Raw genomic sequence first — 23,376 nt, forward strand, 5'->3', positions numbered from 1 at the left:
TCAGTCAGTGCCCGGACTGAGTCCAGGTAGCAATGGCACGCCCAAATTACAGACATTGCCGTAGATCTAGATAGACTCAGCTCCCGCAATCAAGTGGTGTTAAAGGCATGTATAGGCGCACTGTAGTTGAGGAACAGAAGTAGAAAGCCAGCCTTGCTCACGGTTCCGATGACCGAAACTTGGTATTCGATTGCTGAGCATTGCGGACCCGGAGACGGATTAGCAAGCGTTCAAGACGAATTTCACGATGGGGCTTCGACATTGAGCGCCATCTAAAAGTTCGGTAAGCCAGCCTTTGAGTCGCCGAGGAACAGTAAGAGTCCGGGTCTGTAAATTCCGCGGTGATCCTGGCAGGCGATGTCGGTTGATGATAGGCTGCGACGACCCACATACATACCCACAGGCCATGCCGCTTCACGCCGAAGTTGGAAGACGTCTAGGCTCCCCGTTCCGGCGACCGATGTACTTCGGTGGCGTCGTCAAGCCTCACAAACTTGATTCTTCTTACTGCGCAGCCTAATACCACGAGGTCGAAGTTCGCCGTGCCGATGTGCTCCGTGTCATATGTACACCTTGCCGAAGCGGAATAAGTACGCCAGCTTCGCAGGCGAGTCCAGCGGAGTTGGAACACCTTTGACGGAACGGCCAACCTGCAAGCGAGGCCAACTTCCATCTCGACACGTTGACCGAACAGACCGTTTCTTTTGCGGCAGGGAGTCGGCGAACTCGATCTTGCTAGTCGAGATAGGCGGATTTCGCAGGTGGACTGTAGCTGGCTGATTCTGAGACAGAGCGGCAATAATGGGACACCTTGTGTCAGGAAAAGCAACTTTTCGAGTCCTGTATAATTGAGCCGGACGATGTTGCATAGTGCGGAGGATTTTAAATCAGGAAATATCCAAGTGCGGCAGGAAAGTAGACAGAACAAGGAAACTCACTGAATTCCCGGTATCATCGAGCTATCCGCCGTTCGCCTCACTCGGCGGACCATAGTTGATAGGCGACGATGTAGCGAACCCTGCCCACAGCCAGTGCATCTTGGGATTGTACGTGGACTACACGTTTCGAAGTCGAAGCGAACGGGTACGACAGTAGCAATGATGAGCGACGAGCTTCACCTGCCATCCGATATCAGCGGCTACCACGACGCCTACACGCCTAGCCAGAGACTGCACTTTCAGGGTATAATTAGTACCACGCTACATCGCATATACGAGTGTTGACCGGAAAGCCGAACAGAATCTCGGAAGTAGAACGCACCATAACAGTTCGTGTAAGTTCTCGTGATCATGGAACGCACCACAGACAGATTCAAAGACCATCATGCAAGTTGATTGTATAGCCAGGCAATTCCACCGCCACATTCCTACGGCATTCACAGGCTCTGCCAGAAACGGACTGCACCAGACAGCATTCCTCGATGCCGACGCTTTCGGCAAGTATCAGTTTTACAGCATAACAGCCATGCGTATTTGTGTAACCTTTTATCACTTACATAGCGAACGTCACATGTCGCACATCGAGGCGAACTTCCAAGAAAGAAGAATTCGCTGAAACAGACGGCAGAATTATTGATCAATACGGTGGTGGTATGATAGTGGCCGCAATGGTGGAATCTTCACCGACAGTACTTCCAATCAAAGGGCCCGACGGTGAGTTAGATGTGGCGGAACGCAGCCTTCTGGGCGATCTCGATTGTTGTAGACAAGAACGAGTCAGCATCGTACTGAAATATATCATGTTTAAAGGGCAATCGGTATGACACCAGGACGCCAAAACAGGCGTAGACTTGTCCATCATACGTACGAGTAGGTCCATGATTGCTGGATATATGGTGGGACAACTATTGCCCACATCAGACTCTGAAAACCCCGTGAAGGCTAGTTTCCGTATCATCGAAAGTCTGGCCGAATGGCAATAAGGACTCCGAACTTACTCGTCCTCCGGTTCCGAAAGATGAAACACAGCGTCAGTTCAATCATCCATCGAAACAAAAACATACTATATATGGTCTGGTGCGGCGCCTCGGTGGACCTACGAACAACAGATGGAGTCGTCAACGAGTGAGATATCGGGAGAAGGGAAGTAGACCGGGGCCAGTGCAAAGATCAGATGGTTCGGACAAGCATCACGGTTGACCTTTGTTGTGATGTTTGCGAACGATTGATTTGTGCTTCGAGGGTTGAAAACTGCGAAGGAAAACCCAAAGACGGATGTCAGCCAAGAATATAAGCAGTGAGATGATGATGCGGTGCGATAACTTGCAGTGTTGCACGCACAGACAAGAGTGAGGCTGGGTATCTGGGCGCTCGACGTCATGACTCATGACCCCCAACAGAAGCTACAAGTCCTCCTAAGCAAACTTCCAGATTTTCAGCTTGGGGGGAAATCGTGTCCAGGAGGATTGACCGTCAAAGAAAATGAAACTAGAAGCTGTTGCCGTCGTCAAGTCCTCCCAGTTTCAAAGCATCAGACGCTGCTGCCAGACCAGAATGTGGCTGTAAAATATTGTGAGGGGAGGAAGCCGCTGTCACGAACCCTTCAACATCAGCTGTACTGATCCAAGTTCAACGCCCAGCGCCGCGCCGAGGACCTCCGTTGCTTTGCTTTTTGCTTTGAAGCAGAAGACGCGAAGCCCGCAACGGAGTCAGAACCAGCCGAACTGGCAACGCGAAGCATCATTGCAATCGAAGCAAGCAATCGACACCTAAGTACTTACTAAAAATAAGGTAATCCCGGCGAAGTCAAACCTTGCTGTGGGTTATGCGAAGTCCGACAGGCGATATCGCGATCCAGACGGCGGGTCAGAAAGAAAATCGATTGGTTTATTAAATCGTTAATGAACGTTTGGCGGAAGACGCGAAGGGAGAAGACGATGAAAGGAGGGAATTAATTCCCGTGTTGTCGATGATCGACGGCGTCGGGCATAAGTAGACTGGCAAGATGACTCGAAACAATAAGTAATCGAACGGGGACTCACCCGCCTGTTCATCCAAGTTCGTCATCCGCAGTGCGTCCCCTCATACCATACCATATCGCATCTCGAAGTCGAAGCCGCCGTATAGTAAGTAATAAAATGGGCGTGTCAATAAAACCCTGCCAGAGCGTGGACAGCACGAATGTCGGCCCATTCAACGGCCGCCGCTAAGCCTGAGCACTCTAACTTAGCGCTGCGCTAGTACAAAGACCGAGATTATACTCAGGCTTACTACATACTAGGTGTAAGATGAATTGAATGAATGAATTCTTGCTGCGGTCCCAGGCTATAATTGGCGTTGGCCGGAACGAAAGCAGAACAGAATCTCGAGCCCTGGATCAGAACAAGTGGTATGGTATGGTATGGTATGGTGTGATGTACGTACCGCGCCTCCATCCCACCACCACTCTTTTCGAGTTAGATGTCTTCAATGCTCATCGATATCGTGGAGCTTGCCAGTGATCGTTGCGTAGCAAACCCATCAACTTCGAGCTTCATCCCCCAGGCTATTCAATCCCCATCCCATCCTACATCACCCCACATCCCAACAGACCCTCCCGCGGCCGCTGAAGACAATCGCAGGACGTCAACACCGAGTAATTATGAATCCTTACCCTCCAACTTGAATTCCATCAAACATCTCCCCGATCGAGGAAGCTTGCTTCCTTGAGAGCCCAGACCGGAAACAAAGCCTCCGAGTCCGAGGCCAACATTGACATATCATCTGAATCGCGGTGACCCGCCCCGATCGTGTCAAGCAGCATAAAGATTGAGATGTTCCAAGAAACAGCCTGAGACCGCCGGAAAACGGTCACATTCGAAGTCGAGGGCTGGAGAGGAGCTTGGAGCGAAAGCGGGCCGACAGGACGCAGGAGTTTTAAGGAAGTTACCACGTACCATTCGACAGGTCTTCCCCGTCAAATATAAGTGCGCCCTTGTCATGCTATGCAGTTTGAGCTCGAGGTCAACGAAAAGTCTTCGCTCGAACTCTGGAGCCCGGCATGATCATATGCACAGAGCCGGCGGCAGCGGTATATCCGCGCTTATATAGCGCTAAAAGTAAAAATCAAAAACGGAGAATTCGAAGGACGGTCGACGGGCCAAATTCGAACTTCGAATGCTCTGGATTTCATTTGTAGATGGGTACTTGGGTGTCAGTGCGCCGCCCCCACGAAGGACGAACGGACGGAACGAGATCCATGCCCGCACGGAAACGGAAACGGAACCAAACGAAGCTCTCGGGAGGATACTGTATTCAAGCTTGCCCATATGCATGCCCATGCCGCTGCCGCTGGCATGGTTCATCTCGAAGTCATCGGTTGGTCGAAGTGGTCGTCGTCGTCGGGCTTTGCCATTTTCAATTTAGGTTCCCTTTGTAATATGTACACGCACGTCTTGGTCTTGGCGCTGTCGAGCGCTCCCAAGTTCTTACTCGAGGACAAACGGCCACACACCACACACCACACAACCACAGAAGTCAAAGTGGAATAAATCAATTATATCATCCCGAGATTTGAGTACTAGTCTAAGATATCCCTCGCGCTCCTTCCTTTGACGGGCCCGGCTGAGGACATACTGTACTATTTCGACCTTATGTTCAGTCACGCGTCACGGACACCCCTTTGAACCCCATAGCGCCAAGAGGTCACAGGTCACAGAGGTCTGTGAACTGAGAAAAAACCTTTGAAAATCAATATTTTTCGGTTCGCGCCTCCGGCGCGACATGTAAAGGTCATTTTGGATCTTTTATGAACTCGAAGTCACAGCAGGGGGAGTCGTACAGCCACCAAATAACCGATGTGAACTGCGATTTTGCCAAGTTCACAGCGTCACAGGTCACACCCCGTGAACATAAGGTCGAAATGGTACAGTATCCCTCCCTTTCTTTTCCTCAGTCCTTCCAAGCCACACGGTGACGTACAACCCTCACAATTCAATTCAATCGAATGGCCAAACCCGCGTCGACAAGACAAGATTGTGAGTGAGATGCGATCTCCGATACGAATCGGAATCGCGATCCTGTCATTGTCATGTCATGTCATGTCACCCCACAACCGCACCGCACCGCGTCTGTTACAGTCTTGGCCGTAAGTACGTGCAAATGCCAAAATCATAATGGACTCTGGGCTCGGAAGCTGTTGGGCTGGATATGTATTATGGGCGATCGTCCGAGGATAGACGAATGAGATGAGATGAATAGATGAATTGTCTTGGATTTATATGGCTTGGCTTAGCATGCTCTGAGATTTACTGTCAAAGGATGCGAGTGGGTGCTAGCGAGACCGACGGACGAACGCGTTGCGATGCGGGTCTGAAGTACTTACTTATGCGATGCGGCTAGATATATAAAAAGTCCAGACGTGCACGATGTATACGTAGTGTACAATTAAGAAAAGAAAGCGTAACGTTCCAAGAAAAATAATAATGCAAGCCATCGCATAACTGCTAAGTTAGACCACGCATTCCACATTCCACCACTCATCCATCCAATCCATTAGCAAACCAACTCTAAAACTCGCTCACTCACATCTCACATCTCACATCACTCATCACTCATCATGCCCCTTCGCAGGAACGACATCGAACCCAGCCGCATGTCCCACCCCACCCACAGGCAACACCGCCGTCTCCTCCAATCCCTCTCTCCTCTCTTCGTCCTCCTCCGCCGCCAGTAGCGGTTCCGTGGCGCTCTCCGCGTTTGCAGGTGCAGAGGAAGGACGGGGACGGAGGAAGGACGGCGGGCTGACGAGGTTGTTGAAGAGGAAGGTTCCGTAGACGAGGAGGGCGAAGCCGAGGACTTGGAGGAGGGAGATCGGGAAGAGGAGGAGTTCCCAGCCGAGGAGGAGCGAGATCTGTTTTCGGGTTCACGTTCATGTGGTTTGGTCAAGTTGTTTGATATGCAGACGGAGGGGGAGAGGGAGAGACTTACGATCCAGATGACGAGCGTACGACACGTATCGGTCAGACTCCTCGCGGTAGCGCTGACATGCCTAGTCACGCTCAACCCAAAGAAGTTGAACAACGCAATCGAGCACGCGATAACGAGTCCAGACCAGAGCACAGTGGGGTTATCGACGAGCTGGTGCCATCCGCGCGGGAGGTCGAACCAAGGCGCGGCAGGGGAGGTAGGGGAGATGGGGATGAGCGGAAGGAGAGGGAGAAGGATGAGGACGGAGATGGCGCCGAAGAGGCCTTCGTAGCCGACAGCGAGAAGCGGCGCGATGGTGTACCGCGACAGGAGCTTCTCCTCGACCACGAATTGCGTCGCCGTGCTGACCGCGCGTGGTGGATCGGGCCGAGGTTAGGTTAGGTTAGTATCGGGCATGGTATGAATAATGGATGAATTGAAGGAATGGTAGAGAAGCGATATGCGGCATGGGGATGGAGGCGAGAAGAGGTATAAGGCTGGAGCTTACAAGATCTGCGCGAATAGGATGAAGAAGACGCCTGCGGAGAACAATTGTAAGGTTGAGGCGGTAATAAGCGGATTGAGCTAGTCCGGGGTGACATACCGATCAAAACCTTCGTTGCTTCCGGCTGGTCAATGGGCTCGGCAACGGGACCGTCAATGTGTTCTGTGGAGGTTGAGTTTATGACGGCATCGGGATGGAGAGTGTCCTTGATGAGGGAGCCACTGAAGCCGACGAGGGAAACGCCGGCCATGACGGTGAGGAGAGACATCCATCTGATCGGCAAAGGATGTGTGAGAGGTGGCGTCTTGTGCGAGAAGCGAAGGAATAGAAACGGACTGGTAGAGCCAAAGACGACGATGAAGGAAGAGAACAGAGAGAACGCCGACAAAAAGGACTAGGGCGCCGCGTGTCATCTGATAGATGGAGACGGGAGTATAAAGAAGGCCGATGTTCATCAACTGGAAGGCGAATCATGATTCGAGGGTGAGCGTGAGGAGGAGAGACGGTTGCCAAGAATAAGAGGGAGAAGGAGTTTAGGGAACTGAAAGGAGGAAGAGAGTGGCGGTGCACGCGAGCGACAAATGGAAGAGGAGAAGGAAGGGGTGGCACGGACCGTGGTGCCGGTTAGGTCACAGAAAGCAGGAAGCCAGAGCAGGAGGACGCGCCAGCCGGTGAGCTGCTGCGAGGGAAGCTTGGATGGCGAGCCGAGGACGTGTTCTGGCTGGTCGTCTGCGGGGAGATGGACGGAAGAAGAGCGGTAGGAGGCGATCCAGGAGTAAAGAACAGGGAGGAAGCCTTGAACTCAAAGGTTAGCGTGCAGAATAAGGTTAGGGTGGGCGAGCGGCGCACAAAGCATCTCTCCGACTAGGACGGGCAACAGATGAGTAGCTGGATGGCAGGCGCGGATGCGAATAGAGACGCACGGAACATCTGGAGGGTCTGCCACACCGGCTGCTCGTACAGAACATGGTGCTTCGGGTTGGGATCGTCACAGTTCTCGACGCATTGCATGTCCTGCGAACCGGTCAGTTCTATTGCAGAAGGGAGGGGTAGTGGGCGTACGGACCTGGTACTTGCTCCATAGCGAGTTGCATGCTCCCTACTGGACGATGAGCGGGGCGACAAGTGAGAGTAAAGAGAGACTGACGGTAAGGATCATGCCGCCGATGAGGGTCGGCACATACAGTCTTGAGTGCGGCATTGTTGTGGACGTTGAAGGCGGAGGGGAACAGTAGCCGGGGAAGAAGGCGTGGGGTCTGAAACAGGAAAGGAAGGCGTTGATGTGCTTAGTCAGCCGAGATGGGACGCTGCTTCTTGGTTGCTCGGAATGGGCACCCTCATCTTCTTATAACGCCAGCATCCCGCTACTGCCATGGACGCCTTCCATCCCCACACATGCACATCCTCCTCTCCTCCGCCACTGGAAACGGCGTCCGCTTCCCCCACACTGGCTACCTTGGCCTCACTCCGGTCACCGTACAGGGAGGTAAGCACCTCAGACGCGCTGCTCGTCCCCCCCGCCCTCATCGCTCACCCACATTACAGTCGTCCGCACCAAACTCGACGACGACGGCAAGCCTCTACCCGCAAAATCATTCACCGTTTCCGTGAGGTGCTACGAGTCTCGCCTCGGTCGTCGCGGCGCCGTGCACTCAAACATCCTCGCAGACTACTCCACCGTCCTCTGGCAATGTCCTCCCCCTGCAGAATCCGCCCCCCTCGGCGACTTTGATTCCACCTTTCGGATCACAATTCCAAAGGAGACCCCGGGACTCAGTGCCGCATACTATCAGGACTATCGCATCTTTTGGCGGCTCGAAGCAGGTATGTTCCATCAGTCCTCTCTTCGCCATCATCATCACCCACAACTCGCACCCAGTCGTCAACCATCTTCCCCTCACCGGCGTCGGCGCTCGTCTCATCAAGTCCGCTGAGCTCCATAACTTCACCCGCTTCGACCTCCCCCCACCCATCCCACCCCCATCTCCGCCGCCGTTCGGTTACCTCCCCCATCAGACCACGAAGCCCCGCGCGCCCGTCATCCGTTACTACCTCGACGTGCCGACAGATCCCATCGGTCCTACCGACCTTCTTTCGGTCGGCGTCAGTCTTCGTCCTACCGACCCATCCGTCTCCATTCGTTCCGCCTCGCTTACCGTCGAGCGTCGCATCGAGATCCGAGAATCGCCCGCTTCCATCACCTCGTCCCCCGTCGCCTCCTCGCCACTATCCCCTTCACTAGACCCGGAGGACCCACACTTCTTCTCCTCTTCTCCTGGCCGGACCACTCCTCCTTCATCGCCACCGAACTATCCCAATCATTCCCCATCCTCCCTCCGTGCACCCGCCGCATCACACTCACGCTTATCCCTGTCCGGCAGCAGCCTTACCGTAAACACCGTAGAAACGAACGACTCTCACCATCCTCTCATACCCTCCATCTCCTCGAGTTCATCCAGCACTGCACCGAAAGTCTCGACGTCCACAGTAGTCGGTACCGAAAACGCCGCTCGGCACTTCGTCCGGGACCCGGAGACTGGCGTCTGGTCGAGGACGATGACCGTGCAATGGCCAGCCGCACGAAGCCATACCAAATGGGCACTAGGCGAGCAGATCACGACTGACATGTGCAGAATTCGGTTTTACGTCAAAGTCAAAGTGCGTCCTCATTTTCCAATCGTTACACCTTTATCTATATCCCTCGGTGCCGCCATGTCCTTTTATCTTCCGCGTCTCGGAGAGAAGGCATGACGCAGCTGCTTCGTCAGGTCTTTTGCGGTCCCGCTCCTTTCGCATTTCCGTTTGTACGGTGCGCTTATTCATACGCTTCGCATTACAGATCGTAGTATCTTCGCCTTCTGGAACAGACTCCTTAGAGCTGAGAGAGCAAGCTCTCACAGTCGTGTCCACTAACGCTGCCGAACGTTCGCTGGCAATGTCCAAATACGAAGAATCCCTCGGCGCGTCATCCACCACTCCCACCCGCGGAGGCTCAAAGTCACCGCATCGTACGAAAGCGAAGTTACCAGCGGCAGCCAACACTCCCGACGGGCACGATCCATGGGCCGTCGACGGCTCCTCTAACTCCAAGCGGTCGACAAGACCTGGGACGTGTGACCCACGAGATGCAAAACGAAAAAGATCGAGAGAAAGCGGGTCTTCGAGCTCGAATGCGAGGCCACATACCTCGGCGGGCCCGAGGCCGCATACGAGTAGTGGGTCGAGAGAGCATTCGCATTCGCATTCGAGCAAGGCGGGGAATTTGAACGGGGGTGGGCCAAGGTCGGGTGTGGTATTGGAGAGGCTGGGAGGCAGTTTGAGTGTTGGGTGGAGGCCGGGGACGGCGATGGCGGCGAGTGTGGCGCAGCCTGCGCCTGTTCAGGTTCCTGTGGTGCCCGTGGCTGCGATTTCGCCCCCCTCATCGACGACGACGAAGTTGAGAACGAGTTTGAGTGCGGGGTCGAGTGTTGGTATGAGTCTTGGCCATGGGTCAGGGAGGGCGGAGAGCGAGGAGATCATGAATGGGCTTATACCGACGTTGAGGGTGAATACTATTACGGGCGTCACGACGAGGACGCAGAAAAAGATTGCGGTGGCGCAGGAGCAGGTGAGGGCTTGGGAGGAGGAGCTGGAGAGGATCGAGATGCAGAGTCGGAGGAGCAGTATAGGTATGTTGAGGATGAGTAGGGTGTTTGGGAGGCAGAGAAGAGGGGAGGTCGTCAGTGGGCGGTGAATCTGAATCTCCGTTATCCCGGCTTTTTCGTCGTGAATTGTCTCTTTCTCGTTCTTCCATCCTCATCCTCATGATCATTGGCATCGCATAGCATCTCTGCATCTACCATTTTTTTCGTTTCGTTTCTGTTCTCCATCTCCATTCCATTCCGTCATCCGCACCTGCACCTGCATATACATAACACGCATATTCTTGGACCGTCCGTCCGTCCGTCCGTCCGTCCGTCTTGTCCTCGTTCTCTCGCATCCATCCGCATTCCTACATACTCACATACATACCGGATCTGGCCGTCTTTCTGTCGCGATTATTTACACGTCCCCCTTCGCCTTCCCTTTCGCCCGTCTCTTGCAGCAGCGAGTTCAGCCCGCCCCCGCCCCCGCTCCATGAGTAACGTCCTCCCTAACCGCATCCTTCATTCAATCAATCCACCTTTCCTTCCTCGACACACCGTTATGCAGTCCTCCGGCCTCATCAATCCCCGGTCCATCGCTCATCACGCAGTCAAGCATCCAGCGCCATCACCATCACCTCACCACCTCATCACCATCACCTCATCCCCAAACCATCTCCCCGTCCCTTTCCTCATCTGTTCATCCCCATCGCGTACGGTCATATCCATCTCCATCTCCATCCTCGATTTGTCTCTCTCTCAACTTCTTCTGTTGTGTTGTTTTTTTCTTACCCCGCAGCGACGAGCCACGATTATTGTATATAATATAGTGTTCTTACTGGTTTATCCGCCCGTTCCATTTTGTTCTGTTCGAAGGCTCTGGTTCTGGTTGAGTACGATTCGATTTTCGTTGTTTGGTCGAAGTTCATGTGATTTGTACTATACGTATACGTATCTCCGTATCGCCGTATCAGAGTCGAGGCTGACATGGCCATTATTTTGTCGATTGTCGATTGTCGATACCATGTCGTGTTGTGTGTTCAGTCGACACCCGTCGTTTTCTTCGTCGAGATTGGAGACCGGTGTGAATTGTGTGATTATACAAGACCCGTTCGTGAGGCGTTCGAATTCTGGTGGACTCTTCGATGATGCGTATGGTTTTCTATTCGCGCTCAACATACACTCTCTAGGGTCTTCTTTCTTTTTTTCTTCTTCTTCAAGTTCTTTCTGCATGGGTTTTTCTATTTTCTGGAATAGGCGTCTGCGTCGGCGTCGGCGTCTCGTCTGGTCGTTCTCGTTGTTCGGTTACCGGTATATACATTCGTCGTAATGGAATGGAATGGTAATGGTAGGATATCTCCATGGACCCTAGTAAGTAAAACCTGCTTGTTGCTTGGCCTCGCGATCGTGCTAAATGGACTCAGACTCGGAAGAACAAGTAAGATTGCACCCGGGACGTTGAAGGAAGGAAGGAAGGAGGAGGTGCCAGTGCAGCGTAAGTAATGGCGTGTTCTGTCAGTGTCAAGGTTTTACATTGCGTGCGTGCACGGAGGCGAATAAGGTGAATGCGAAACATATACAGTATTAGCATACCGGGCGGTGTGAGTATCCGTAGTACTAGGATTAAAATAGGGTTTCGGAAGGGGTAGTAGACTAGCTGAATGGCGTTGAGTGTAAAAAAATCGAAGGATGAACGTCGGTGGTTGTATGTCTGACTGGAGGTTGATTTAAATAAAATGGTGTGGCATGGAAGGAGGAGGATGTTACGTCCGTCGCGATGAAGATGAAGATGCCGCTGGTGGGGTGCCAGTAAGTTAGAGATGTTCGAGGTTCGAGGCGGAAGAATTGAGAGATGTTCTCACTGTAACATTTGCCGGTGGAATTGTGCGAGGTGAGTAGCCTTACCGTCGTGAGCACTTCATATTAATATCGAGCAGTGAATGGTTTCGAGTCGACTATGGAGAGTTCGAGCGTGTGAAGTGGGCCACCGCCACTGATAGTTAATGGTTTGAGCCATGTCCCAGGGACCTGGATCGACTTTCTGTAATACCCCCTGTGCTGATTGGGGAGAGCTCCAACCGACATTGGTTGGAGCTCTCGACGTTATTCACCTTTATCTCAACGCACACTTCAGCAACACACCCCTCGTCCTCGCCGTTCGCCCCATCGCGTCGTTTTAACTTGGACGAGACCCGCACTGATTATGTCTGGAAATAAATTTCCGTGGTTTGGGATGACGCTCGTGACGACTGGAAGTACGCATCGGTCGTTCTGTCTTCGTGGTTCATGGCCCTCATCAGTGTGATATGGTGTGGATGACTTGCGTTGATGATATGTGTTAGTTATGGGCGTTGGGTACCTGGTCATGCGAAGTGCGTTCTTTCTCACCTCGCAGTCGCGATGTGTTACTGACATGTTGTGGGTTGGTGGTATTGCAGCGACCACGCCGACTTCAGAAGAGCTCTACCAGGTCTGTTCGTTCTTGTCTGAGTGGCATGAGGGTCTCATGGTATTTTTGTAGGCTATGGCTCCGGATTTGAGGAAGAGAGTGGACGAGCAGCGGGCACAGAGGGTGGCTCTCGAGGCGTCGATGAAGAACCAGAACGCGACTGTGGTACGTCTCAATTGTTGTTTTCCCCCTGCACGATACCATCTTTCCGTGTCGTTGGTTGTCGCAGAAATCACACATCGCTGTTACCTATCGTATGTCCAAGTGGCTGACCATCTCCCTTCTTATGTGTAACTCTAGTTGAGCGATCCGGAAGTGGCGAAACCGCTCTGGGCAGAGGACCCACGGAAAAAGTAGACGGAACCACTCTCTCCGGTCGAAATACGGGCTACTCTGCTCTTAGGAGACCAACTCAGCCCCAGCCTAAGCGGCGCCTCATATGTTCTCGTCATCCACCACTCATGCGGCACCATCATCTCAACAATTGTCTTACCTACACTACGCCTGGCATCGGTTTCACTGCCGTTATTTGGCCATATATTGTACATTATCTTATTGACCTTGTATTCTCTAAACACACCTCTCACCTTTGGTCTTTCAAGGCACGATGTCTCTGCGAAATTCTGGGAGCCTTATTTCACCTTGGACTCGAGCTTGACTGGTCCGATCGCGTGCGTGAGGCGTTTACTATCTGACAACATCGTATTATGCACAAGAAATGGAAGTAGAGAATACACGAGCCATATCGTACACAAGGTTATGGATGTGAGGGGAGGTGGAGGCATAGGGAGCACCATCGGAAACCAACGCTAACCATGATGTATAATAGGCGGTGTCGTGGTAGAACATGCTGTCATGCCAGACCTTACTCGGATTCGTCCATAGCAATATTGGTAGCATCCTAGTCTCATTTCACTTCTACGATATCCGGTACAACCTCAGCAAGGTCGCTGACTACCTGAGAGGGGATTACACAACGCGTGAGGTGGAACCTTTCAATTGGGGAACCCAAGTTCTTCCGTCGAATCAACATGGCTATCAGTGCTGCACAAGCCAACGGGCCGGCTGAACTCAGATTCGTGTGGTGTAATTCGAGGAATGAGAGTTGGGGAAACAAATCGACGCCTTTCTCCGCCCCGTCTACGATAGCAGCACAGGCAAGACGGTGGAATCCGTCCCCTTCGATTCGAAGGTAGCGTACTTGTTTCAGTGAGCGGAGGTTATCAGTCCACAGATCGCGGTCGTAGTACCTATCCGCTATGACGAGTTCGGTGAGATCAGCGTAAGGGAGATTCCCCAAGGCCGCGCGAATGACATGAGCTTTGGAATCCATGCACTCTAAATACAAGAGCGGAGGGCATGATGAAGCTGTCGATAGGTCATGTTCGGGCTCATTCGCATTGTATGGCGCGGATTCCATGGCAAAACGGAATGTTTTAGGAATCAGCGAGAGTCGGCGGAAAGGCAGACGAGAGGTGAAATGCTGGGCTAGAGCTGAGAAAAGGAGTTGCCAATCGTCCAAGGAGGAATATGTAGGGACTAAATTTATTCTGACCGTGTCAGGCAGGTCCAGGATTTGTATCAACTCCGCACATGGGGCGGCATAACCGTCCAATATCAGGCATTGGAGATGGGGAAGACGCAGGCGGCGTGAGCTACCTGCAGACTCAAACCACGAGGTCAATACGCCGAGGAGGCATAACTCCTCCAAACGTGGACTCGCGCCCAGTATGTGAAGGAGATCATCGAACGACGTAAGAGAGGGGCCGACGTCGAGTATATTTAGCTGTAGAAGGTCGCGAAAGGGCCTCAATGACACGGCCCATTGTCCTGTGATGCCGTGGAGAGAAATTTTGCGTAAACGAGGAGCTGCCTGGCCAAGGAAATTGGTAGGTAGAGAGAACGGAGCCGGGGCACCATAGGGAAAGGCATGCAATTCAATAGTCGTCAATGAATGAGCAGGAAGAATAAGCGCCTTGACTAGGCCGGAGTAACATATTGTTGATTTCGGTTCCGATATAAGCTCCTTCAAATGGTCCATGTGTCCGATAATAGTCTGCCGCACCATTCGAGGAGAGAAAGGGCCGGCCCGCTTCGGACGAGGAGAATAAGGCCAAGTGCAATGAACGATGAGGGGTGCAGATCCTGCTCGTCGGGCCATCTCTCTGAACCATCGAGGCCCAAGTGCAAGGGTAGGTCTCCCCCAAAGCATAGACAGCTCCATCGCAGCCTCTCTCCACGCGCGACATACGTGGGAGACCGTTATCCATCCAAGATGAACCCCGTCGAGGGTTGTACGAGGCAGATCATCCTGGGCAAGCGCCGAAAAACATTGTTGGAGGAGCTCTAAAGGAAGGGCATGGACAGTCGCCAACCTCGTGACTTTCGATAGACTTGAGAGTATGACTGTTTGAAGCTGTGGAATTTCTGCGAGAATATTTCCGCAAACAGATGGTAAATCGAAAGACGGTCGAGCCTGAGGTCTGTAGAGAGCAACAAACATAATTAGTGTGCTATTGAACAATTTTGTGGCAAAAGCTCGAACCTGGTGGTGGACTCTTCATCCGAAGCCCAATGATCAGACATCATGCAGGTCAGAGAAACGTCGTCAACAGGTTATCTTCTTAGGTCTGTAAATCCGGACGATGTAGTGCAATGAAGTACTACTTATGATGACAGAGTTGTTGAGGGTCGGTGGGCAGTCGGCGTGAGAAAACTCTGAATTTGAACAAATTCCAGCCTATTCCAGCTCAACAACCTTCAACAACGCGTCAAGCCGAGCCAGCACGCGACGCGTTCCCTCCGCTTGACCTCCCTCCTCCACGCACAATTGTGTGAAAGCATTCGTTTGTTTGGACACGATGCTTGGTGCTCTCTCGCCCGTAGTATCGACTGGTTTACAAGCTCTTGGAGCCTTGTCTGCAGGATGTTTCCTCCTGTCGTTTGGCACTGTTCTCTTGAAAGCGTTCGTCCTACCAGGGATTTCAGTGCGTGCATTGTTGTCTGACTCTTCTATAACAACTCACAAGCGTAATTACTATCTAGCTGAAAAGATTTGGAGCAAAGAAGGGGGCTTGGGCAGGTGCGTAGCTGAAGTCCTGGTCGATCCGGCCCTCATCTCATACAACTCCCTATCAGTTGTGACCGGTGCTTCCGACGGTATTGGGCGCGAGTTTGCGTTGCAGCTTGCTAAAGCCGGGTTCAACGTCTTGCTTGCGGCCAGGAATCCTGAAAAGCTGGCCACTGTGGCTTCGGAAATACGTACGCTCTTGTCATCGCATTGGTTTGCGTCTACTGTGATTGACGCGAGGGGTCGCATCAGAAAGCAAAGTAGGGTCGGATATCAAGACCCAAACCTTTGTCATAGATTTTGCCCATGCGGATGACGCCGCGTATGAAAAGTTTACGACTGCTCTTCAGGATTTGGACGTCGGTGTACTTGGTGAGTTCACTCCCAACAGTTGACCTACGATCATCAGTCTGGATGCGAGATGTTGACTAAATTCTTCAGTGAACAATGTCGGGAAGTCGCACGAGATGCCTGTAGACTTCGTCGAGACTCCTGCCGAAGAAATCAGCGACATTCTCACCATAAACATCAAAGCAACGCTTCGCGTTACCTCGGCTGTGACCCCTGGCATGGTCTCCCGGTGCGTTATTTGGCCCACTTTCTTTCAGCTAACTGACCCGTGACACCAATTTTGCAGACGACGGGGTTTGGTTCTCAACTTAGGCTCCTTCGCTGGTGCTGCTCCAGCTCCTATGCTAGCGACCTACTCGGCGTCAAAGGCCTTCCTCGCAACATTCTCAGATGCCCTTGCGGCTGAACTCGGACCCAAGGGCATAGTTGTCGAGCATTCGAACACTTACTTCGTCGTATGTCACAATATTGCTTTCAACCTTCATCTACTTCGACTAACCGCGTCATTCTAGGTATCTTCGATGTCAAAAATCCGCCGCGCATCCGCGATGGTGCCGACGCCAGCATCCTATGTTCGCTCGGTCCTCAAGTCTATCACACCCGGCAACCAGACTCCATACTGGAGTCACTCTCTCCTCGCATACTTCATGGGCCTTGCACCTGCTCGCTTCGTTCTTTGGTACACTCATGCCCTTCACAAAGATATTCGTAAGCGGGCACTGAGGAAGAAGGAGCGGGAGGCGAAGAAAGCCTGAGGCTGTCGGACAACGAAAAGTACAGTCCATATAGATCTCATATTTCCAAAATACCTACTGTACCTTCACGTATACTGCCCTGCTTGCACAACTACTAGCCTTCTGGTCGCCGTCAGATCGATCCCGCCTCCCTGCCTCTCAGACAGACAGAATTGGTTTATGGGGCAAGATTCAACGAGAGCAAGTGTGGAAGTAAAGCAGTAGATTTTGCCAGCAGGTTGAAACGATTGAAATCCTGTAAGTAAAGGAATGACTGAAGCGCCTCTGATCGTTTGACCAAAAGCAAACGGTAACGAGTGACAAGTATGTATAATACATCAAAAAAAATCGAGCGACAATCGAGACGAAAGCCGCACATGACTATGACCTACAAATGTAAGTACTCGGAGTTCCAGCCGATTCTCGAGGGTAGAGGACGAGAAAAGAAAACCGAGCTTATTCCAAGCGGTACATCAGCGTACCGAAGCCCAACTGGTCGAACCCACCGGACGTCGACCCGTAGTTTCCCCCTCCTCCTTCTGCACCGCCTGACTGCTCGTTGACGAGATCCCTCATCTGCTCCGTCCACGAAGCGTTCAAGCCCTTCAAGACGCCATAGTGCGCGTACAGCAGCTCCCAAGCGGGACGAATGTCACCTCTGCTAGCATTGGAGATGACTGTCTCGTCGTAGTCTGGAACAATGTGTGGGGTGTAGGGGACGTCGAATCCGAGGTTGTACTTGGCGACATACTCCGAACTGAGGTTGTAAATACCAGGTGAGCGGATAGTGGATTGGGCAGATCGATGGTTTCCTTACCCGCCAAGAATCTGGCTGGAGTTGTAGGCGAACAGGTCTTGTCCTTGGTTATACGCCATTTGTGCGTACGCTCCGATCAGCGAGAAGTCGAGCGTGGCGTGACCCTAACACCGGATGGAAGACGGTCAGCGATTTAGAAACAGCGTGATAGAAGCGACCCAGAATCCAAGTTCTCACCTGGTCACGACCCGCCTCTTCACCCTGCTCCAAGAGCTTACCACTACCGTCTTCTTCGTATCCCTGCCAGAGGAAATGGTTGATCTGGCCTGTGCCCTCGGTCTCATTGAAGCGACTGATGGCCCAATCGAACATGGTCTGGTTGTCGGTCAAGATACCGATTGCGAGGGCAGACGCCATGTTGCAGAGATCCCTAGCGCAAAAAAAGTCAAGATTCATGTGACGGACTCACAATCTTAAACCCGGACATACCAGTTTGCTCTGTAGTGATACCACTGGGCGTCATTGTGGTTGACGAGGAAGTTCTCGTTCAACGGGTAGAACACCGTCGACATCCACGTTTGGAACTGGGCGAGACCAGTCCACCCGGTGTAGTTTCGCATGAGCTCGCCGGCGTTAGCCATTTCGTATCCGTAAATCCCAGAAGCGAGGAATCGGTTGGAGTCGCCTTCAATGCTGGTCGCAGTGCTTGCCCATGCGTCGAGGATGCTGACAGCCGTGTCTGCGAAGGAAGTATTGCCGGAGATCCGCCACCTGAGTGCGAGCTGGTAGGCGGCATGGATGTCGTTGTAGAGGAGGACATAGTTCTCGGAGCCGAGAGGAGAGGAACCACGGATGATGGTTGTGACAGGGCCGCGCATAGTGTAGGTTGCTTGAGCATGGCTGTTGGCCGTCAACAAGTTCCAACCCGTGGTCCAAGGCTCGTCACCAGCGTCGACATGAGCTTTGACCCGCTCAAAGTCAGCGTCGGTGTGAAGGCCACCCGGATGGACAAGGGCCGCAAGTGAAGATGAAACGAGAAGAAGAATAGTGAAAATAGAGCGCATGTCGGGCAACTCTCGAGGTTAAGTTGAAATGTCGACAACGAGATCCACTGCACCTATATACAAGCAACGATGATGCATGATGTCTCAGCCCCTGGATGTTAGCCGAGAGCGGAAAAACAAGGTATCATAAGATATTGGGGCGAGGCCATCGTGATGGAGACCAACTGTGTTCGTGGCCCCTGGAAGGATGGGCCAGAGGCAAGTCCGCAGGTACTCTGGCAACAGGTGACGAGGAGAGAATGTCATTACGGGGCACCATCCTCCGAGTCTCTCAGGCATTCACCACATGGCTAGGGATATTGGAGGTCATTGTGGATTTGTTGAGACCTGACAAGTGGCCAAGCTGGGTGAATGTGTGCCGAGGGAGAAGGAGAAGAAGATCATCACTCTTCCAAGGCTCCGAAATGACTTCCGTCGATTCCATGGTCGGTTCTACGTGGCGGGCCGGTTCAGATTCTACGTGAGAGAACGCGTGCACTACACCTTCGTGATACAAACTATCTTCGTACCAATATTCCTTTGGATTGCAAGATGGGCCCCAAGTCATCATGCATCATGCGGAACACTGCATTCTGAGCATGGAGAAGTCACTATAGGAATTCTCTCCGAAGCAAGAATATCAAGGAGGGGAAACTCTGGGGGGTGAGATAGGGCCGTGGAAACCTGCATTGCCAAAAGTACGAGAAATGTCAAAGCAAGCGAAGTAGGTGAACACATCGGAACTCACAAGCTAGTAGGGTGGCACTTCGCTGACCCGCCATATGAAGTGTGACCAAAATCTTAGGGGAGTCAGGTCAGTTCAAAAGGAAACTAATAAAGAGCGATCCACGGTTCATAAATATCGGGCTGATAAATTCGGAGATATCGAAATACAATGTCCGTGACATAGAGCGATGTACAGACAAACGAAATCAAATGAAAAACAACGATGAAAACGAGTAAAATGGTGACAGCGCAGCTGGAACAAAGGACCGAACGTAGACGCGAGAGGGTGGATCAGCGAACAAGGCATTGACTTAGAGAAGCCTCTTCGACAGGATAGCGACGATGACAGAGAGCAGTAAAGCAATAGCAGCGTCAAGTATGAACGGGGGTCTGCTGGGACCTTGGGCATCTATAACGGTTGTCCTGGTGGACACCTGGAGCGGTATCGGTACGGCGGACGAGGGTTGACTGCCAGAGGACGTCATACTAGTGACTCTAGTCGAATCGTTGCTCATACTGGCAGCAACGGAAGGAGATGAAGAGGTATCGTGGGTAGCGTTCTCTGGCAACGAGAATGAGACGGATTTGGGTGATTTGGACTTGGCTGTTAGAGTAGCGACAGGTTCAGCAATGAGCTGAGGTGGGGGTGCAGTGATATTCGATGCAAGCGGTGGCTCTGGCGCAAGAATCGGCTCCGCTGGGACGAGAGATGGGGCTGACGTGGGGTCTGGAGGCGCCACGGTGCCGTCAGGGGTAGGTTCTGTCGTAGCTACGCTTGTAGAAGCCTCCGCGGTAGAAGAGTCTGCCTTCTCCGGGGGGTCCGGAAGACACTCTTCGTTGGTGCAGTTGCAGCTTGGGCAGACCCATTTCCGCGAACTAAAAATCGTTCGCAAGAACCAACTTAAAGTTGTGGCATGAAGGTGGACTCACAGTGCTGCCAGTCTCTTGCGATCGGATGAGCTGGACTCCATGGATCCAACACCAGCGGCGGCTTGCCCCTTCAAAGGGAAGAAACCCATGAGACCAATAATGGCTATTACCCGCCCGTTAGTTCTCATAAGTCTAACATTGACTGACGAAACATGGCGGAACATACCAGTGCGAACACCCCAAGCCGGTTGCCACAGCTCCTCGTGATCTACCGGTGCACAATATACATCAGAACAAGCAAGACTTCGGTGTGAGAATAGAGCATACAGTTAGTGAAGCTGATGCAAATCTGTGTCACACCAAAATGAGAGACTGCAGTCACCGTAGATGATAAGAACACACATACCTTTGTCCCAGTCTCAAATCGACCGTTCGGGGTGAGCATCATAAGGCTGGGCGGTCGGAAGGGATAATCTGCGGGTAGCAAGATACGGAAGTGATAGAGGCCACCCTCGAATTCCGTTTCCGAAGGCCCGCGCAGAGTACAGTGCCATTCCTTGAAGCAGAAATCAGCACTTCCGCTATGCGGCGGCAAGCTGGTTAGAGGATCCTTACGAATATATTGTCCTATACAGAATTCGTATGAGGGATATGATACATTTAAGGCGAGAAGCATTACGCACCTCCAGAGGTGCAGCGCTATATTCTGTGCTTGGGTCATTGGCAAGTTCGCGTGCCTCCTGCATGATACGTTTCACCGCTGTGATATCCTTTCATGATCAGCCTGGGACTTGGTAGGAACAAAGTAGCGTCACGAACCAGAATTGTTCTTGTTTAGCGTAGCAGGAACTGACATGGTGTAAGAAGTACTCCTCTGAGAGGTTTGAAGTCAAGAGAATTGTAGGGTCGAGCAGCGTATGGTACTAGTAGTGCAAGTCAAGGTGTACAAGCTGGTGTGGCGGAAAGCTGCGGCTGGCCGTCATCGAAGTGCCACGTTAGCAGGATAGTGCGGTGACCGAGGTCCCTCAGGTGGCGCTCGATCTCCCGACACCCTTGCCTCAACCCCGGGTTCATCCTTTCTGGAAGTCACGACCGTGTTGGCGGACTCCACTCAACCACTTCACCCTCCTCTGACTCTACGAAAAACGCGTCAACCGAACCGATATCTTCGATTAGGTCTCGAGCACCTTACAACAAGACACATACATTTTGGAATAGGACGGAGGCGAAGGTATGGGCTTGCATGTCAAGAAGTTGAAGGTTCGCCCTCAAAAGAGTGCGTTCGCTCAGTCTTAGTTCTTCGGGGCAGGTATTGACCAGGGCCGCCTCGCTAAATTGATTGGTCATATAGGAAAGGGAGCGAACCCTTGTGGTCCTGAGCTAGCAGCTATGTTGGGTTGTTGGGCCGCAACAACGGATGTTATGAGCACAGGAGCCTGCGCTCAATCTGCTACGTCTCTTTTCGAGTGTATGCGAACCACGGTGCGTCTTTGAGAAAATGAGTGTTTGCGACCACTCTTAACAAGAGGAATGTTTGTCTCTTCCAGCCTTTCCAAAGAAAGCTGCCACGACCGTCAATCAACTACCACCTTGCACGTCTGGGGAAGAACATCAACTCATAAACCCCTCCACACTTTCCCGATTCTGCACCAGCTCTCTTTGCATCATAGATGTGTATATATTATCATCGTCTCTAACTCCCACCGCCCGAGCATCATGAACCAGCCTCATTGGAGTCCAGTGTAGTCCACACCCGCAACGTATCCTCGTACTCCTCCAGTTCCTCGATTAGCTTTCCGATGTTAGTCTCCATCTCTTCATCGGTTTCGACTGGCCCTTCAGACGGCGTATAGATGAGCTCGCTTGTGATCAACTCCTTTGAGAGGCCGGAAGCGGTGACGGCCGTGGTGAGTTTGGCGAGTTCTTGAGGCGGACAAAGGAACTACGACCGCATCCTAGCAGTCAATACTTCACTCATGTCTGAGTGAAACGTGCACCCGTACCTGTATTTCCACGGCCTCTGATGTAGTCATGTCTGTCGACTCTTCGAAATCCTCCGCATCCGCCTCCAGTGCAGTCTCGATGAGCTTCTCCATGCGTGCCTCAAAGTTTTCACCTTTCTCGACGGATACGCGGACACATCCCTTCCGTTGGAAAAGAAAGCCCACCGTCGCCAACCGAGAGCTTCAGATCGGACCGTCTTCGTCAGCCAGCACACCTTCGTGCAACGCGCCAAAACAAACGCACTTGTTCTTATTGAGGATTTCCCGTAGTCGTTGAAGGGTCCGGTTCGTGTTATCTGTTATACATTCTCTTCATCCTATCAGGGGCGTGAAGTAAGAAGATGTTTGGCAGAAATGGACATACACAACGACCCCAACAGAGCCGTGCGCCATGACTTCGTATGTCGTATGGGTGCTCTTATCTTTCTCCCCGCTGGCCTGTACCGCAAGTCAAGTTATCATGAAACAATTCAACAGAAATTCAAAGACTTACCTTAGCTAAAGCATTCTCTATATTTTGTTTGGGAACTCCATTGTCCCTCGCCTTCCTTAACGCGTTGAACAGCGCCAGGTTGGTCTCTGGGTTCGCGGAACCGCCATCTACCAAATCCACATACAGATCATAAGAGAGAACCCGGTCTCGAGCTTGGATTCGCGAAACATACTTCGAACAGCCACCATAATGTCCTATTCTTATATCCATGTGCTTCAGCTTCAATTCGTCTAAGTCAGGTAGAAGAAGACGTACACGAAATGCACCACCGTAAATCTTGGATTTCTGCCGATCATTGGCACCCTTCTGGTCCTTGATTTTCGACCACTATATCGGGATCACAACAGGCCTTTAAATGCTTGAATATTAAGGGTGAAATATCGTAACAAACTTTACTGTGGCCAGCCAGACGAGGTGTATAGGTGTGCAAAGCTCGAGAGAGTTGGCAAGTCCGAGAAAGTGACCGAGAGGACATCATCATTCGTTTGGTTGTCTCCAACGAAGCTAAGGACATAATGACCAACAAAGACACTCAACGTCGCCGAAAGCACTGGGTCGATAGCTCCAGGTGTTCCCAACTTCTGTAGAGAACTCTCCGCTACTCTCCGTTGCGCAAACGCGGTCACGTGAGCGCCATTATGAGTATTGGGGATGTTGAATTAACCGACCGTAACCGAATTCTTCCGACTTGGCCGAGCGTCACGAACCATCAACCTTCCAACTCTTGTTCCAGTGGTCCACCTCATTTCACCGCGCGGTGTCTTTCTCATGGCCTTGTCAGCGGGTATATCCCTAAATACTCGATAAAATGGCAAGAAAATTACCGTCGGTGCCCTCCGACGCTCATCCGACGGTGGTCCCTCGGCG

At 52.1% G+C, this 23,376-nt stretch overlaps 9 protein-coding genes across 9 annotated transcripts; 3 read left to right on the top strand and 6 right to left on the bottom strand.

Annotated features, from left to right (window-relative positions):
* Positions 1-1,936: 1,936 nt before the first annotated feature.
* On the bottom strand, positions 1,937-3,611 carry STEHIDRAFT_119440 (uncharacterized protein). The gene is made up of 5 exons (XM_007301325.1): positions 3,363-3,611; positions 3,217-3,302; positions 2,981-3,150; positions 2,720-2,754; positions 1,937-2,189 (listed from the first exon to the last, which is right to left on the bottom strand). The coding sequence occupies exons 1-3, from the start codon at positions 3,371-3,373 to the stop codon at positions 3,086-3,088; spliced, it is 162 nt and encodes a 53-aa protein (XP_007301387.1). The 5' UTR covers positions 3,374-3,611; the 3' UTR covers positions 1,937-2,189; positions 2,720-2,754; positions 2,981-3,085.
* Positions 3,612-5,283: 1,672 nt separating this feature from the next.
* STEHIDRAFT_75217 (uncharacterized protein) lies at positions 5,284-7,593 on the bottom strand (the record flags this gene model as incomplete). Its single annotated transcript, XM_007300570.1, has 10 exons — positions 5,284-5,829; positions 5,907-6,249; positions 6,394-6,424; positions 6,490-6,662; positions 6,727-6,848; positions 7,004-7,185; positions 7,240-7,254; positions 7,314-7,404; positions 7,457-7,489; positions 7,538-7,593. Coding segments are annotated over 10 exons (1,349 nt in total), but the record flags the coding sequence as incomplete, so codon positions are not given.
* Positions 7,594-7,785: 192 nt separating this feature from the next.
* Positions 7,786-10,711, top strand: STEHIDRAFT_93427 (uncharacterized protein; the record flags this gene model as incomplete). Its single annotated transcript, XM_007301326.1, has 4 exons — positions 7,786-7,876; positions 7,936-8,214; positions 8,270-9,048; positions 9,230-10,711. 4 exons carry the CDS (start codon positions 7,786-7,788, stop codon positions 10,121-10,123), a joined length of 2,043 nt encoding a protein of 680 aa, XP_007301388.1. The 3' UTR covers positions 10,124-10,711.
* A 1,398-nt stretch (positions 10,712-12,109) lies between these two features.
* On the top strand, positions 12,110-13,043 carry STEHIDRAFT_119442 (uncharacterized protein). Its single transcript, XM_007301327.1, has 5 exons — positions 12,110-12,268; positions 12,356-12,385; positions 12,452-12,483; positions 12,535-12,627; positions 12,763-13,043. The coding sequence occupies exons 1-5, from the start codon at positions 12,217-12,219 to the stop codon at positions 12,817-12,819; spliced, it is 264 nt and encodes an 87-aa protein (XP_007301389.1). The 5' UTR covers positions 12,110-12,216; the 3' UTR covers positions 12,820-13,043.
* Positions 13,044-13,369: 326 nt separating this feature from the next.
* Positions 13,370-15,048, bottom strand: STEHIDRAFT_154270 (uncharacterized protein; the record flags this gene model as incomplete). The annotated part of the gene is made up of 2 exons (XM_007301328.1): positions 13,370-14,945; positions 15,008-15,048. The coding sequence occupies 2 exons, from the start codon at positions 15,046-15,048 to the stop codon at positions 13,370-13,372; spliced, it is 1,617 nt and encodes a 538-aa protein (XP_007301390.1).
* Positions 15,049-15,239: 191 nt separating this feature from the next.
* STEHIDRAFT_75221 (3-ketoacyl-CoA reductase) lies at positions 15,240-16,764 on the top strand. The gene is made up of 7 exons (XM_007300571.1): positions 15,240-15,449; positions 15,508-15,544; positions 15,601-15,723; positions 15,785-15,904; positions 15,974-16,112; positions 16,170-16,338; positions 16,396-16,764. The coding sequence occupies exons 1-7, from the start codon at positions 15,324-15,326 to the stop codon at positions 16,636-16,638; spliced, it is 957 nt and encodes a 318-aa protein (XP_007300633.1). The 5' UTR covers positions 15,240-15,323; the 3' UTR covers positions 16,639-16,764.
* Positions 16,765-16,831: 67 nt separating this feature from the next.
* Positions 16,832-18,486, bottom strand: STEHIDRAFT_137862 (GPI anchored protein). The gene is made up of 4 exons (XM_007301329.1): positions 17,864-18,486; positions 17,612-17,804; positions 17,435-17,538; positions 16,832-17,374 (listed from the first exon to the last, which is right to left on the bottom strand). The coding sequence occupies exons 1-4, from the start codon at positions 18,436-18,438 to the stop codon at positions 17,074-17,076; spliced, it is 1,173 nt and encodes a 390-aa protein (XP_007301391.1). The 5' UTR covers positions 18,439-18,486; the 3' UTR covers positions 16,832-17,073.
* Positions 18,487-19,454: 968 nt separating this feature from the next.
* On the bottom strand, positions 19,455-20,869 carry STEHIDRAFT_108951 (UBC-like protein; the record flags this gene model as incomplete). The annotated part of the gene is made up of 7 exons (XM_007301330.1): positions 19,455-20,019; positions 20,074-20,176; positions 20,240-20,281; positions 20,341-20,362; positions 20,420-20,569; positions 20,697-20,773; positions 20,833-20,869. The coding sequence occupies 7 exons, from the start codon at positions 20,867-20,869 to the stop codon at positions 19,455-19,457; spliced, it is 996 nt and encodes a 331-aa protein (XP_007301392.1).
* A 257-nt stretch (positions 20,870-21,126) lies between these two features.
* Positions 21,127-23,112, bottom strand: STEHIDRAFT_75229 (YebC-like protein). The gene is made up of 10 exons (XM_007300572.1): positions 22,901-23,112; positions 22,765-22,836; positions 22,682-22,703; positions 22,510-22,616; positions 22,381-22,454; positions 22,261-22,326; positions 22,017-22,197; positions 21,561-21,955; positions 21,365-21,495; positions 21,127-21,289 (listed from the first exon to the last, which is right to left on the bottom strand). The coding sequence occupies exons 1-8, from the start codon at positions 23,021-23,023 to the stop codon at positions 21,728-21,730; spliced, it is 873 nt and encodes a 290-aa protein (XP_007300634.1). The 5' UTR covers positions 23,024-23,112; the 3' UTR covers positions 21,127-21,289; positions 21,365-21,495; positions 21,561-21,727.
* Between the last annotated feature and the right edge of the window lie 264 nt (positions 23,113-23,376).

This window comes from Stereum hirsutum, assembly GCF_000264905.1.
Source record: "Stereum hirsutum FP-91666 SS1 unplaced genomic scaffold STEHIscaffold_3, whole genome shotgun sequence".
In the NCBI taxonomy this organism is placed as follows: domain Eukaryota; kingdom Fungi; phylum Basidiomycota; class Agaricomycetes; order Russulales; family Stereaceae; genus Stereum; species Stereum hirsutum.